Raw genomic sequence first — 15,997 nt, 5'->3', positions numbered from 1 at the left:
AGCCCTGCTTGTCTTCCGTTGTTGAGTCCTGCCTGCTCATCCCACCGGGGGTGGCAGATGGGGCTCTGGGACGTGTGGACACCGGGAAGGACGCATCCTCTGCTGATAAAGCCCCTTGCAGCCAGCCGTCCTTCCGCCCTTCACGTCCTTTACCCCGGCTGCCCATCCCGAAGAGCCCGCTCACGTGCCGCCCCTGCTGTCGAGCCCCCTGAGCTGCTGCGGCCCTCCCCACAGCCCGGATCCCATGCTGCCTGGAGTGGCGGCCACGGCTGCTGGATACATCTATACCGGTGAGGCCGGCCGCCCACGGCTTGGTCGCCAGCGTCTCTGTGCACACTGTGGGTGCGCACCATAGGTGGTGATGATGGTGAGTAAAAAGAAAAGCCCATTGCAGAGATGAGAGTCTGGACCAGACAGCTGTCAAGCCAGGCTTGGAGGAGAGCAAGGGTGGCCCCGGGAGGCCCAGGGCAATGGCAGTGTGTACCCCAGTTCTGAGTTGCCCGTCTGGTCGCTCAGCCCAACCTGTGGCTACCGTGAGGCGCTAAGGGACCTCCTGGTTGCTTTCTTCTGTGGCTTGCTGGTGTTCTCTGGGGCTCCGGCCTCCTAGCAAAGCCCCTGGTCCTGGGCCGCCCTGCCCTTCCCTTCCCCCACCATCGCTCGTGCCTGATGCTGGGCTGCAGTTGGGGGATGCTCCTTGGTTACCATGCAACCACGGCGGCAGGCTCACTGACTTTCTCCCTGGAGGTGGAAAGAGGAGTTGGGGGTTGGAGGGGGTCTCTTTTGAGAGCTGGGGGTTGTATGTGGGGGTCCAGGTTGGGATGGGAGACGGCCGACGTGGCCTGAGGGGGTGAAGCAGGGGACAGTGACGCACGCCGCGCCGCCTCCTGGGTCTTCACTGGCAATATTGCCAAGTGCTCGGAGCTTCCTGAGCGTTTAATTTCAGACAGACTTGGCTGCGTTTTGCAGACTAGGCACTGAGAGAGACGAGGGCCTGTGTGCAGCTGGTGTGGCTCCTGCTGCTTGTGGGGGCTCTTCCTGTGCCGTCGCCACGAATCACAGCTTTTTATGAATCGGTCTAGTTAAAATGCTTTCACGCCACTCCTTAAAGAGGAGCCCTGTGTCACATCCGATCGTAATGCCACAGTTCTCCACAGTCTCACTGACTTAGGGTTTTGAGTTTTCAGGAAGGTCACACCGGCAAATCCTTAATGCTTAAGATTCAAGTCACGACTGAAGAGTTACCGCTGCTCCGCTAAGCGTCCAAGTATGGGACGGTTTTTGTGTACTTCATTTCAAAACTGTGAAATCTTTGGTGTTGAAGCAGAGGGAGAGAGCTTCTTAGCCCCTTGGGCTTGGCGGAGAAGTCATTTCAGCAAGCGCGAAACCTCCCGCCCGCTCAGATCAGGCCCGTCGTACTTCCCTTCTCTGACGTGGTTCTGATTCTGTTGTTTCAAAGTGTCTCAAGCATCAAAGCCTTTGCTAAGATCCGTATATTCTTAAACAGGAAAAAGCATAACTGATAAATAACATTTTGAATGTTTTATATTTATATTTGTTTATATGTTTAACTCCCTAACTTAGGAGGAAACTGGTAAGACGTAACAGAATGCTAACGCGCCCGTCGAGAACCGGCAGTGCTGACGGGACTTGGCAAGCGTGCAGCGTGCGGGGCAGGCAGGGGCTCCTCCGGGACGCGGTCCGCCTTCGCTTCTCGCATAAGAGTCGCCTGCAGTACAGCCTGAGTGCTAGCAGGGACGGGGCTGTGAAACGGCCCCAAGACAGTGAAAGGCCGAGGGGACCGGGGAGGGCACACGAGCCGGGACACCCAGCAGTGTGTGATGCGCCTTTGAGTCTTTCCCCATTTTCCCTGACACTTTTAAAAAATCCTCCTCACGAGCAAGTGCATAACTAAGCTCTCTCAGGGCCGACTGGCTCTTGACGGGAGGGGTTTGGGAGAGCATCAGCAGCCCCAAGCTAAAGGCGTGGCGGTGCCTCCCCAAAATCGTCCTGCTGGCATCTGAGCTCCTGGGAGCCCTCTGGCCTCGCTCCGGCCTCTGCAGTTCATCCGCTAACACAGGTGTGAGCTGTATCTAGAAGATGGGAAAGAACTGGCAGGCTGGTTACGTGGCCTAAACTGCCGTGTGTCTCCTTCCTCCTCTCTCCTCAAGGCAGGCCTCGTCCTGCTTGCTTATGTAAGGGAGGAAAGGACCAGGTGTCTGGGAATGCGCGTCTCAGCCGCTTTGGTTTTGGCCATCGATGGGCCCTGGTTGTTGGTTATAAACTCATTTTTATCAACAGGCTCAATGAAATGTCCCCACCAGAATTTCCTGCCAGAACATTGACTGGTCTCTGGTCACGTGTGTCTGTGAACCTCAGAATCTGATCTGAATGACTTGATATTCATGTGTTTAAATGGAAAGTTTGCCCCTTCTGGATCCTGAATTCAGTTGTGTGCCCCGGCTAATGCACGATGTTTGGGAACAGGCCAACAAGCTGACACGGGGACTGCCTTGCCACTCCGACGTGGACAGGCCTGGTTGTGCGAGGTCTCCCCATTCCTCGATGTCCCTGCTAGTGCTGTTGGCCCATCTGCGTGCCTGTCAGCCCCTGCGCCAAGGCAGGAGCCAAGGAGTCCACAGTGGCTACTTCGTGCCAGGAGGGCTGAGCAGGAGGAAGTGGACATCGATTGGAATCAGAGAATGTTTCACTTTTCTCTGATTTTTGCTTTTCCTTGTTTTCTTTCCCAGGCTTTGCCACAGCCAGTTTGCTTTCTCTCACCTGACCAGACTTTTCCAAAACAGGTTAACAGAGAAAAGCACTCCTCTTCTATTTGGAATTTAGTTTAATCTTAGTCTGTCCACAGTTTCCTCAAAGAGTATTATTAAAAATGGTACAGGAAATAGCCCATCAAGGGACTGTCTGGCCAGGCTGACACCTGCTGTGTTTTGAAGGTCATGGAGGCGGAGCAGACCAAGACGAGGAGCGAGCTGGTGCACAAGGAGACGGCGGCCAGGTACAACGCGGCCATGGGCCGCATGCGGCAGCTGGAGAAGAAACTCAAGAGGGCCATCAACAAGTCCAAGTGAGTCTGCGCGTGTGGGTTCCCGGGCCCGTGTGTGATTGTCCTCCTCTTGGACATCTTCTCCACCCTTTATGTGCCATGCACCCGCCTCCTCAGAGCCCCCCAAGTTCTCTGTAACCCCCAGATGCTGGAAGTGCTGCTCCAGCTGTGACCGACCCAGGAGACAGAAAAAGGAATTTAGAAGCAAACCATTGCATGGCTCATTGGCGGGGGCCTGGGGCTGGGCTCTGGGAAACTCTGTGCCCTTGGCTCTGTGGTGGACAATGTGGACAAGCCTGTCCTTCAGTTTGGCTGTCAGCATAATGGGGATGAGCTGTGCGCACAGACACGTTCTCTGTGTGATGAATGTGTGCAAGACTGGTTTTAGCGGAGGTTTTTGCACGCTTCTCTCACGACTGCCGTATATTTGTATACAGTAATGATCTTGGGGACAAGCCCCTGCTTCACTCACAGTTGCTGGGCCTCCAGGCTTTCAAAGAGCTTCACCGGGGGTGAACAGCTTGAGAACAAAGCACTGATCTACTCTCAGCGCTCGACACCAAAGCCGCTACGAAGAGCCAGGGTCTTTTGACGGCCCAGAACAGGGGGTCTAGTAGAACGTTGGTATTTGTCCTCTCTCTTGCCCACGACCTGGCTGCGTCTGCAGACTGATCCGTGTGGTCCCGGACGGAATCCAGGAGGAGGGGTCTGAGCCCCCATCCTTTCGGTGTGGGAGGAATGGTGCTTCTCCCTTCCCCGGGTGACCCGTGTGTTGAGGCAGCCTCCCCTCCAGCCTCATCTATTTTTCCTTCGTGAGGGAGGCAATCTCCTCCTTAGGAGAAGGGGATCCGGGCTGCCGTGGCTGCTGGGCACGCCCTGTGTGGCCTTGAACCGCCTCCCAGAGAGGAAGGTGAACCAGGGTGCAAGGAGATAAGTGTTCACGTGTGTGGGTTCCCGGGTCTTGAGACGGGGCTTTGGTCAGCTCAGCTCTGACTGGCACGTGTATCCATCAGGCTCCAGAGCTACGAGTATTCTCTTCATCTCATGGCCTTGTCAGAGTTCACTACGTCCTGGACGGATGGCCTGCCAGCCAGAGCTGGTGCCCCTGGTACGCCCTGTGCTGTCCCCTGGGCTCACTGTGTTCTCTCGGCCTTAGCGTTTTTCCTTGTATCTTCCACAGGCCTTATTTTGAACTCAAGGCAAAGTACTACGTGCAGCTTGAGGTACGTGTGGCCGCCTTTGGGTTTGCTGTTGATGGGATTTTTCCGCAAAGTCCCACCTGATGTGGCGGGCTTTCACATGGCATATTTGCTACAAGAGGAGAGCGGAGAGAGAAACACATTCTTGACTGAGTTTTCAGGTCTCGAAATGGTCTCGGTTGGGGCCTCGGTGGTCCCTGAAGTGCTCTCAGCCTGCCGTTCGGCCGCTCTCTGTACTGTACTGGGGTAGTGGTTCTCCGTGGTTCCTGCGATCAGCATCGCTTAGGAAGTGCAGATTCCCAAGCCCACCCCAGACCTGCTGAATTAGAAACTGCAGGTGCGAGCCCAGCCACCTGTGTTTTCAAGAGGCCTCCAGGGGATTCTGATGCAAGCTCAAGTTAGAGAACCACAGTGCAAGGGACCAGATGGCTAGAAAGGGGGACTTGTGTGTGAGTTTGTCACCATTCTTGTTTCTCTGATGGGGTTCGTTCTGCCAGTGGTAGTTTCTGGCTATTAGCTTGACTTTGTCGCCTGGATGGGAGTTGGGGCTGGTGGTGGCTTTTTTATCGGGTGTGCGGATAGCCGGGTAAGAGAAATCGGCCATCAGTCATGTCTTGGGGACATCTTTGGAGTGGAGTGATGGGCAGAAACTATGCTTGAACCTGTCGTCCAGAAGCCTCGCAAGGCCAGTAGGGTTGCCTGCACTTACTGGGCCTCCTGTTCTCCTGACCAGCAACTGAAGAAGACTGTGGATGACCTGCAGGCCAAACTGGCCCTGGCGAAAGGCGAGTACAAGACGGCCCTGAAGAACCTGGAGATGATCTCAGACGAGATCCACGAGCGGCGGCGCTCCAGCGCCATGGGGCCTCGGGGCTGCGGCGTGGGGGCTGAGGGCAGCAGCACGTCTGTGGAGGACCTGTCAGGGAGCAAGCCTGAGCCAGATGCCGTTTCTGGTGAGTTCTGGGGCTCGTGTGCAAGTGGGAGATGACGCAGCCTGTGTGGTCTGCTTCCGGGGCTCTCGCCATCATGGAAGGGTGTCAGAGTTGGGCAGGCCAGAGAGGTGGCCGTTTCTCGTGGCATCCCACGTTTTGTGGAACACTGTATTCATCAAGGTGCCACTGAGTGTTCCTCAGAGTCAGGATTCTGTGGTGGATGAGTTTGGGAAATGTTACACTTTCACCCTCTCTGACATTCAGAGTACGTATGAGAACCTTCAGGCCTCTGAGAAGTACCGCCGGGAGGGAGAGGGTTGCTGAAGAATAGGGGTTGCGCACGCAGATTTGATTCAAATCCTGGCTCCCCCGTAGTACACGATGCGGGCAAAGGCTCAACTGTTCACCTGTAAAGTGGGGAGTATGAGCACCTAGTGCCCACTGTGTAGAGGGGAGGTTGGGGTTAAATGAAATAATGGCAGGCACCCAGAAAGTCTGAAAATGGTGGCTCTCATTGGTGTCTAACCGTGGAGACCTTTTTTCCCAGGGCCACCCCTTGGGAAACCGATATACATTTGCTGTGTTCCCTCCTTTATCATTATGATAAGTATACTCTTCAATTTCCATCCCTTATTTCCTCCATCCCCCACCCCCCTCCCCTCTGGTACAGTTCTCTGTAGTTAAGTCTGTTTCTTGGGTTTCTTTTTTTTTTTTCTCCTTTGCTCATTTGTTTCTTAAATTCCATATGAGTGAAATTATACAGTATTTGTCTTTCTCTGACTTATTTCGTTTAGCATAATACTCTCTCTAGCTCCATCCACCTCATTGCCAGTGGCAAGATTTCATTCTTTTTGGTGGCTGAATAATATTCCATTATATGTATCTAATATATATATATTAGATACGTATGTATCTATCTCACATCTTCTTTAGCAGTTCATCCATTGATGGACACTGGGCTGCTTCCGTATCTTGGCTACTGTAAATAATGCTGCAATAAACGTAAGGGTGCATGGATCCCTTTGAATTAGTGTTTTCGTATTTTTGTGGGTAAATACCCAGTAGTACGATTCCTGGATCGTAGGGTAGTTCTATTTTTAATTTTTTGAGGAACTTCCATACTGTTTTCCACAGTGGCTGCACCAGTTTGCATTCCCACCAATAACGCACAAGAGTTCCTTTTTCTCCACATCCTTGCCAATACTTGTTTTTATTTTAGCCATTCTGACAGGGGTGAGGCGATATCTCATTGTGGTTTTGATTTGCATTTCCCTCATAATATGTGATGTTGGGCATCTTTTCCCATGTCTGTTGGCCATCTGGATGTCTTCTTTGGAGAAATGTCTGTACATGTCTTTGACCCATTTTTAATTGGATTATTTGTTTTTGTGTTGACTTGTATAAATGTCTTTATATTTTTTGGATACTAACCCTTAATTGGATATTTCACTTGCAAATATCTTCTCCCATTCTGTAGGTTGCCTTTCAGTTTTGTTGTTTCCTTCACTGGGCAGAAGCTTTTTATTTTGATGTAGTCCCAATAGTTTATTGCTTTGGTTTTCTTTGCCTCAGGAGACCTATCTCGGAAAATGCTGCTGTAACTGATGTCCGAGAATTACTACCTGTTCTCTCTTCTGGACTTTTATGGTTTCAGGTCTCACATTTAGGTCTTTAATCCATTTGAGTTTTTCTTGGTGTATGATGAAAGAAAATGGTCCAGTTTTCCCTTGAGGTTGATCAAGAAAACCTTTCCAGCACTGTTTGCACACTTCCTTTCTTCCCTTTTCTGTGGAATAGTCCCTGTTGGTGCTCTCCCAAGGTCCTTCCTCCGGAGTTTTTAAATTCACTCAACAAATGTTTAAGTGCCAGGACCAAAGGAAAGGAAAGGAAACTAAAATTTGATTGTCAGTATGTGTGAGGTACTCTAATATCCATCCTCTCATATGGAGAGGAACATGAAGCTCAGAGAGGTGAGTAACCTGACCAAGCCTACACAGAAAGAAGTGGAGACAGGATCTGAATTCAGATTCGAGCCCGTTTTCTGTCCTCAGCGTTACAGTACTTTTCATTTATGGTAGTCCTCCAGGGGACGCTACCAAGGCTGTTTTTAAAGATGAGGGAGGAGGGAAGGAGAGAATAGGAAAGGTCTAATAAGCAGGTCTGTGTACAGGCTGAGGGGAAAATAGTTAAAGGTGGAAGTGGCTTTCAAACCACAAGAATGACCTGTCCTCTGGGCCTTTGTTATTCTGATCCACAAAACGAGTGAGGCACAAGGTAAGAGCACTGTAAAGGAATTTTGTCCTTTTGCAGCGAATGGTGTGTCTTTTATGCGATCGGAAGTTACCCGGAGGTCACACAGTCCCCACAGATCCTCCGCACAGGACTGATGCTTCCAGCAGCTCCTTCTACTGCATGGAAGCAGCTGTTACGTCTGACTGGCTCAGTTCGGGGTGCATCACAAAGGGCCACTCTCTTCCTTTGTACGTGTGGATCTGCCTGGGGTTTTGGGGTGCAGAAAAGCCCCCGATCTGGGGCTGACTCATCCCCCACCTTTAGGCAGTGTCTTTAGGTAGTCGACACGGACTTCTGGGGCGGGAGTTCTAAGGTTATCGGAAGGACACTGAATATCCGTGGGACCCAACTGCTTCCCTTCAAGTTGCTGGACAGTCTGGCCATGCAGACTTGGGAGGGTCAGTCCTTTTATCAGGTCCCCACGGTGGCAAGGACTCTGCAGTTCCCGGGCCGTGTCCGGCTGCTGGCCAGCAGCGCTCGCTTCTGGAGGGTTTAAGGAACCTCTGACCGCTCTCTCTCTCCCTCTAGTGGCCTCTGAGGCCTTTGAAGATGACAACTGCAGCAACTTCGTGTCTGAAGACGACTCGGAAACCCAGTCGGTATCCAGCTTTAGTTCGGGGCCGACGAGCCCATCAGAGATGCCTGACCAGTTCCCCGCAGTCGTGCGGCCCGGCAGCCTGGACCTGCCCAGCCCCGTGTCTCTGTCGGAGTTTGGGATCATGTTCCCGGTGTTGGGCCCTCGCAGCGAGTGCAGTGGAGCCTCCTCCCCCGAGTGTGAGGTGGAACGAGGTGAGTCACAGCCCTCTCCCCAGTAGTGCCCGGGCCAGAGGACGCCCTGCCTCGGCAGCCAGATCTCCGCACTGTTCTAGACCCTCGCCAGGTCTCGGCGCCCGCAGCGCTGCGTCACTGGGCTGCGCACGTGCAGTCAGTGTTGATCACGGAGACGCCGGCTGCTGTTCTGGGGCTTTCTGGCTCTGCTCCTGACCGCTGCTGCACAGGGCGGCTTGGGCTCTGCGTCCTTCATCACCAGCAGTCCTCCTGACGAGCACGAGCTAGAGATTGTTTCCGGCTGTCAGGGTGGAACCAGCCCCCTCTAAAGATAAGGAATATATCAAATGCCTGGAGCAACAAAAGCAGTCTGTCACCAGGTGCCGGAGGACGCTCTGCGAGGGGCAGTCGGGCAACCCTGGCAGATTCTGGAGGGTCGCGTTGGCTTGGGCCCACGTGGCTCTCGGAACGGCCAGTACTCACTTAATGATCTTTCCGTTTCTCCAGGAGACAGGGCAGAAGGGGCAGAGAATAAAACAAGTGACAAAGCCAACAACAACCGCAGTCTCAGCAACGGCGGCGGCGGCAAGAGCCGAAGTGGCGCCGCCCGCGAGGGCCAGGCCCTGGAGAGCAGGATGAAGCAGCTCTCCCTCCAGTGCTCCAAGGGGAGAGACGGGCTCAGTGCCGACAGAAAGATGGTGCAGATCGGCTGATCCGTCCAGAGCCCCGGCCCAAGTGCAGAGCAGTATTTATACACGAAGCTGTATGGAGAACATTGTGCCAATAATCATTTACTATATGCCAAATCTGAAGCGTTTACTCTCAACTGCACTGATGAAGTTGCGACCTTGAGGGCTGAAGAGTGCTCTTCTGGGAGAGAGCTCTTGGGCTGGTTTGTTTTTCAGAGCGGAGGCGTTGTTGTGGTGGACTGTGGCCAGGGTCACAGCCTTTGTGGAATATTACCCGTAACAGTGTTATGGAAGCAATAACTAGTTCCTGTGAAAGAAGCCGAGCCAGGAAAGGGGCTGGGAAGCGGAGCCAGACTGGGGTCGACAGCTTGCTTCTCTTTTCCTTCTCTTACCCTCAATTTGGGAAGACGGAGATGGTGTCTCCTTTATATCCCAGGGGACCGAAATGAAAAAACACAAAAACTCAAATATTCAGAACATACCTTTTTGACCCAGCGAAGGCTTAAAAAAAAAAAAAAATCCAAGAACACAATCACCTCTGGTATTCAGAAGGGGCTTCTTAAAAAAGCCTATGTGCTGGGATACCCATTAGAACCATTTTCTATAAAGGTTACCATGAACTGCACTTTTTGGGGTGGGAAAGGTGAATGCCAACGTGGGGATGGGAGGGACATACCATAGAAGATGATTTGTGGCTGTGGGGGAGGACGGTCTGTAGCATAAACCTTATCCTACCAGCCAGGGGACTTAAGAGAAGTGCATGTGAAGAATGGTTGCCATTGTTATATCTAGACTGACAAGGTGTCAATTTCTCTGTAGGTTGTGACTTTAAAAATAAATTATTTAAGGGTTATGCTGCATTAGTATTTCTTAGAGGGAATTGTTCCTTAAAGCTAGGAAAGGGAGTAGGCATGTGTTGGCACAGGCTGTTAAATAGAAGCAAAGAAGTCTGTTATGCTAATAGTAGTACGTGTTAAGACTGCTTTTCTTTAATGTTTTCATGGTTACACATATTTAGAGCACTGTATTTTATTTGTCCTTTTTTGTTAAGAAAACTTAGCATTTCTAAAAGAAAAGCAACCCCATTTCAAGTTGTCTGTTAATCCTGACACAGCTTGTATATTTTAGTCATTTGTAAATCATCTCTTCATACTGTAGTGTTTTCTCCTTTTTTAATGACCAGTATCCTAATTACTAGGTTATTTTGTACTTGTCTTAATTCCTTGAGTGTAATAAAAATGGCTGAAGACAATGTTTACCTTTTTGTGTCTTCAAGTAAACTCTGATGTTGCCTAAATCTTCCATTCTAGGCACCAGGAAGAGCATGGAACGCAGTGGTCATCTGCCCTAATTTCCAGTTAAGGTCCTGGATCCTAATAATTTAAGCCCCAGTCACCACGGTTTGGGTTAGAACTCTGCCGCTGCTACCGAAGCTGAGCAGTGAGGAGACACGGCGTTAGGGGGACGAAGACAAGGTGACTGTGCGGGAGTGCTGCCCAGTCTCTGCTGTACCGCACTGTCCGGGGGCGCTTCAAGAAGCCGGCTCTTCTCTGGTCTTAGAGCCCCACAGAATTTGGGGTACACCTGAGGTACTGAACTTTTAAAAAGCTCTCCCAGGTGATTCTAATGTGCATCGAGTTGACATTCAGACTGTTTTTCTATCTGTAGCACCATATCCGTGGCTCTATTGTAAGAGAATTCAGTATTAGATTAAACTGTAGGTCTCCATTAGGTTTTTGAGGGCGGGAATTAGGTCTGTCTTGTTTGCATCCTGTACAATATCTTTAATAGAAAAGATTCCAATCGTATCTAAATTTTTCTTTAAAGGGCCACAGAAAATTAATTAATCCACCAAAATTGAAAGCACTAAATATTTACCAAAGTGGAACCACCATCCTGAATATGAAACAGATTTGCTGAAGCCTGAATGGTCATGTAAATAATGAGTTCTTTTAGATGGAACGTACTAGATGAAGCCCTTTAATAATCTCTCTAGGTTAAACTATGCAGTTTCCGTAAGTATAAAGATTTTATTTCAAATAAAGGTAGTAGAAATACAAAATAAGTTGTGATAATTATAAAGTAGAGACGATGAAAAATTCCACCTTGTTCTCAGAGGTTTAAAGTCCCGAGCATCATTCTGCTCTCCTGGATTTCTATGTAAACTGGGAATTTATACACGGCCGTAGTATCTTGGCACTTCCTCCAAATACAACCCCAATTATCATATATTAAATTTTCAACTGTATTTTGTTCAGTGTTACCATTTTTAAGACTATACAAACTAAATTATAATGTCTGTCTTCAGTGTCTCAGATTACTACCTTCATTCAGCCTGATAAAAAATAAGAATTGCAATAGTGACTATATCTCAGTTCTCTTTACATGAGTTAATGGGAGACAGGTACCTAAGTTCAACAACCTTCATTGTTAACTAGGTTAAAATACTTCTTAAAGCTTTATTCTTTCGTAACACCTGGGCAACAAACATTAAAAATCATAACACAATTAACATCTGTTATGGTGACATGATTCATTTGGTAATTAGCTGCCCGAGATGTACAGGAGAGTCACAACACAAGCAGGTTTAACTTACAACATGCTCTGCCAAAAGACGAATATAAATATCTCAGAATATTATACCAGCCTACTGTTCCACCCAGCGAGGGGATAAGTCATGTCCCTTATCTAGTCTCTATTCTCTTTCAGCAAAGGCATCGTACAAGCGCTGCCTGAGCCTAGCCTTTAATCAGTCCTCCACGATCCATTATTCAATGTGGCCCCTCGATGCAGACCAACTCCTTATACACACACAACTGTGTAAATAGTACTTCTGAGTGATTCAGGGTAATTCTGACTATATACAATTCTAAACACTGTGACTTGAGCACCAGATCCCACTGTAACATTTTTAGAGATTTAATTCTGTTCTGGTTGTTTAGTGTCCCGAGTACTTCTGTCCCCATTTGAAGAGCTGATGTTTGGTAAGTATAAAATCCAGTAAATGCTGAAAGCTGCATCACTGAAGTTGTGTTGTCTTGATGGGGATAATACTGTTGAAGTCCAAGAAAAAAGGTCCTTCTTGTTTAGGCAAAAAAGTACTAGGAATGATATTGTAGATCCCCGCAGGTATATTTTCTAATTCCAGGTAGCAAAACCCACACCTACATGCAGGGAAAATGAGAACAAAGTTTACAGAAGACGATGCCACAAAAAGTATATATTAGATGCAGTCAAAATGCCAACATTACCTATAGTCACCACTAGATTTCCTCTGAAAGCCGTGGGGACCGGGATCTCCCACCATGGACACTGTTACAACCTCAAATCCAACGCTATATTGCCTAGCAATAAAAAGAAACAATTACTGTTATTAAGTAGTCTCCAATACATACCTAAAAATAACTAAAGTGCAGATATACTATTAAATCAAGTATGTGCTTTCTAAAGCTTTAGGAAGAGGAAACCACTCTGAAACACACGCATATACTATTTTTACTCTTAATTATACAAGATACCATTTATATTTTTAAACTGAAGCTATAAACTTACTTTAGAAGAAACTGTATTTTTGCCACAGGCTCTCAGAGAATACTGTTAAATTTAAATAAGATACTGTATTTGCAGAAAAAGTGGAAGGAGAGAGAAAGCGCTGAAATAAAATCTGAATTTACAGAAGTAATTAGCATATGGTAGACATGACATTCCAAATCAGTAGGGAAAGGAAGGACTAGATGGTGATAAGCTGACAAATTTAGGAAAAAGAACTTACACTGTATTCACACCAAATATAAAAATACATTCCATATACATGTAAAAAGTAAACCGCAAAAGAACTAGAAAAAAATATGGTACAAATTCGATATTGGGGTGAGATTTCCCGCCCATAGCAAAATAAACCTGAGAAGACAGATTTGATTACTTTAAAATGAAAATTTTTCTCTGTAAAAAAAAAAAAATCTGGGAAAAATACTTGCAAATATGTGATACAGATCCTTATTCATGCTTACAGTTTAGAAAACCATGACAATTTCCAAGAGAAAAATGGGCAAAGGACATGAATAGGCAAAGCAAAAGATACACATTGTCAAACACTTATACGTCAAATACTTTTATTTCAATCTACGAATTAAATACAAAAGAGCAACCAGATACCTATTTCACCTATCAAACTGTAGAAAAATAGCTTAACCGTATCTAAAGAATTAGTTTTTGAAATAGTTTGTAAAGAGGCAAAATTAAGCCTAGTTTTATTTAGAAGTACTATTTTTATTCTGTTTTTAAAACCTTTTTAAGTTGAGGAACAGAACACAACGTGCACACAACTACAGCCTAAATAACCTGTAAAGTGAACACACGGGTTGTCACTGCCGAGATCAACACAGCTCTCGGCGCCGCAAGTCCCTGCGCGCAAATGCCTTTCTCGTTACAGCTCCCGTCCCCGCAGAGCTAACATTTAACACCTTCTTGCCTTTCTTTAAAAAAGTATATTGACATACGATGTTCTGTTAGTTTCAGATGTACAACAGCGATACGACAGTTCTCTACGTTACGCTCACCAGTGAGTGCAGTCACCGTATGTTGCAACAATATTAATGACGATATTCTGTTGTATTTTTCATCCTTCTGACTTCTAACTGGAAGTTTGCACCTCTTAAACCCCTTCAACTATTTCCCCCACTTCCCGACCCCCTCCCTTACTTTCTGGCTTTTATATAGTCAGACAACCTTAGCAGGCATCTTTAAATCAGTTTCCTTTTGCCTGCTCCTCACTTCATGTAAGTGGAATCACAGAGCTAATGTTCTGTTGTGTGTGGCTTCTGCTCAGCAATGTTTTTAAGATTTATCCATCACGTAGTGGGTCACTGTAATTCGTTTCCATTGTTATGCAGGACTCTATATGACTATTTATAATCTTCAATGCCACTGATGAACACTTGGGTTGTTACAAATGTTTGGCTCTTACGACGGTTTCTTAGTCATTGTGGATTGCTCCTCTTATGACATGCCTATCCAAGCTTTTATTTTTTAAACTGTGGACTCTTTTTTATAACTAATGTACCATATTTACAAATCTTCCTATGCGCTCTTCGTGTCTTAATGACTTTTCAGGATAAAGAGAAATTTCTTCAGATATTTCCTTTATTAGTAACCAAACTGCAACAGATGATTTTTAGACGTGATGTGAGAAAGTGGTCTAATTACCTTTTTGGCACATGGATACTCAATTACTCCAGCACATTTATTCAGCAGACTATCCTTTCCCCGCTCCTCTACAGTGCCATCTTTTTCATTAATCAAGTGCCTGTATATGCACAGCTCTGTTTCAAAACCCTATTCTGTTCCATTAAACTCATTTTTAATACGATATTAAGAAAGTGACTTAATCACAAACCTTGGTCCTCGTAGCTCAATCAGTAATGGCCCGGTCTTTTCTATATGGAATTGGTAGATAGGGTTATTTTTGTGAGTTTCTTGGAAATTTCCACATCCTCCAGCACTCTGGCCACTCCACTTTCCATTAATCTTTAATAAAACAAAGTTTTTGTATTAACAAAACTTCCCATTCTCCAATTCTACTTTAAAGACTTTAAAAAGGGAATGGTGTCACCAAGATGGCAACAAAGGTTCCTCCTGCTTTGCTCCCGTTCACAAGGACAACTAATAGCTATTCCAGAAGAGGACAGCACTGAGAAAATCCCAAACATGGGGGTGAGGAAGAAGCACCCTCCTGCACCACAGACAGACTGCATTAGAAGGATAAGAGAAGCAGTGACATGTTGACTGCACTGTCTCCAGGCCACTGCAGCACCATGTGGAGAGGTCTCCCCTGAGCTTCTGATTCTTCTAGTGGACAAGCTTCCCCCAAGCATGGTGGCTTTCCAGAAGCCCCTACCTCATCTTGTACTGTGAGGATTACAGGGGAATCTTCGACAGAGGGTGGAGCTTGCAACAACGAGCACATGGATCTCGGCAGACTGAATTCATACCTGCAGTGCCCAAGTAGTAATCCCAACCAGTGGCTTTGCTTCTCTGCACAACCAAATGAAGGGTATGCTCTGACCCGGGGACTTGGCAGGGTGTAGATCTGCCTGATTTGGATACTCAAATGAGTTTTGCCCACCCTGCAGCCTGGATTGCCCACCCTGCAGCCTGGATTGCCCACACCCAAGCAAGGAGCTGAGTCACAGCCCCAACTACTGTAGAGAGTGCCTTCAAGCACCATCTGACCAGAAGGGCTGGTGACGACTACTGGATGCTGTGCATTTTAGTGCCACTTTAGCCAAGAGGCGGGCAGAACTAACAGTTTGCAAAGCAAAGCCAGTGGCCCTGTTTGGTTACAGAACTTGGGGTGTAGGTGGGCTTGTGTCAGAATACCAAAGAGATACTTCTCCTGCTGAGCCCAGGCAGGGAATCTGATGTGTAGGGCTGTTCATCACTAGATACAGCCTTCAGCCTGTCTGACCAGGGAACCGAACCAGAGCACAAGGAAAGCTGCATAACCCCACAGCCCTGTTTATAGCGGTGCTTGAACAAAGAGCACAGCTCGTGGGTTTACCCTTTCTGCAGAGCAAAACCGGCGGCCTCACCTGACTAGGGAATTCAGTGCGGGTCCCCAAATAATGAGCTGCACGATCCCTGGGTCCTGTCCTGTTGTGCCTACCAAAGCAGGGAAACTAATTCATAGCCCCATCTACCACTGCTTATAGAACTGTGTCCCGACCACATGGTGAGTCTGACCAGAGAATCTAAGCAACTGTGGAGTCTGTTCTATAGCCTCATTTGGGTAGGACCAAGCCAGGAGTCCTACCCAACTGTTCCCAGCTCATGGCACAGCCACCATCCCCATCCTCAGAGTTCTGACAATCACCCTGCCCAAAAACAGACCATCACGGCAGGCTCCACCTGCCCAAGGACAGTACCAGCAGACACACCCAGAAACCCAAACTAAGCTAACTGGTGGAAAACTGTCCCTGCCAGAGCAAAGCTGGAAAGTCTGGTAGAGGAGCCTGATTACTCAAATGTGCAGATTTACAAACCTAAAAACTAAGGATC

General features: G+C 47.8%; 2 protein-coding genes across 6 annotated transcripts in view; one reads left to right on the top strand and one right to left on the bottom strand.

Moving 5' to 3' along the window:
- SH3BP5 (SH3 domain binding protein 5) overlaps nucleotides 1-10,193 on the top strand; it is a 68,878-nt gene extending 58,685 nt beyond the window's left edge. For all 4 annotated transcript variants that reach the window (XM_057315850.1, XM_057315848.1, XM_026496988.4 and 1 more), the window contains 5 exons: nucleotides 2,952-3,082; nucleotides 4,242-4,284; nucleotides 4,994-5,213; nucleotides 8,013-8,273; nucleotides 8,760-10,193. In XM_057315850.1, the coding sequence (XP_057171833.1) occupies nucleotides 2,952-3,082; nucleotides 4,242-4,284; nucleotides 4,994-5,213; nucleotides 8,013-8,273; nucleotides 8,760-8,965 (861 nt within the window). In that variant the 3' untranslated portion in view covers nucleotides 8,966-10,193. The remainder of the gene's footprint in view (nucleotides 1-2,951; nucleotides 3,083-4,241; nucleotides 4,285-4,993; nucleotides 5,214-8,012; nucleotides 8,274-8,759) is intronic.
- Nucleotides 10,194-10,951: 758 nt separating this feature from the next.
- The window catches only part of CAPN7 (calpain 7), a 40,426-nt gene continuing 35,380 nt past the window's right edge, over nucleotides 10,952-15,997 (bottom strand). For both annotated transcript variants that reach the window (XM_026496987.3, XM_044383395.3), the window contains 3 exons: nucleotides 14,337-14,467; nucleotides 12,193-12,285; nucleotides 10,952-12,105 (listed from right to left, as the gene is read on the bottom strand). In XM_026496987.3, coding sequence (XP_026352772.1) covers nucleotides 11,961-12,105; nucleotides 12,193-12,285; nucleotides 14,337-14,467 — 369 coding nt within the window. In that variant the 3' untranslated portion in view covers nucleotides 10,952-11,960. The remainder of the gene's footprint in view (nucleotides 12,106-12,192; nucleotides 12,286-14,336; nucleotides 14,468-15,997) is intronic.

This window comes from Ursus arctos, unplaced genomic scaffold, assembly GCF_023065955.2.
Source record: "Ursus arctos isolate Adak ecotype North America unplaced genomic scaffold, UrsArc2.0 scaffold_20, whole genome shotgun sequence".
NCBI classification, from domain to species: domain Eukaryota; kingdom Metazoa; phylum Chordata; class Mammalia; order Carnivora; family Ursidae; genus Ursus; species Ursus arctos.
This window is presented reverse-complemented; position numbering and strand designations above follow the sequence as displayed.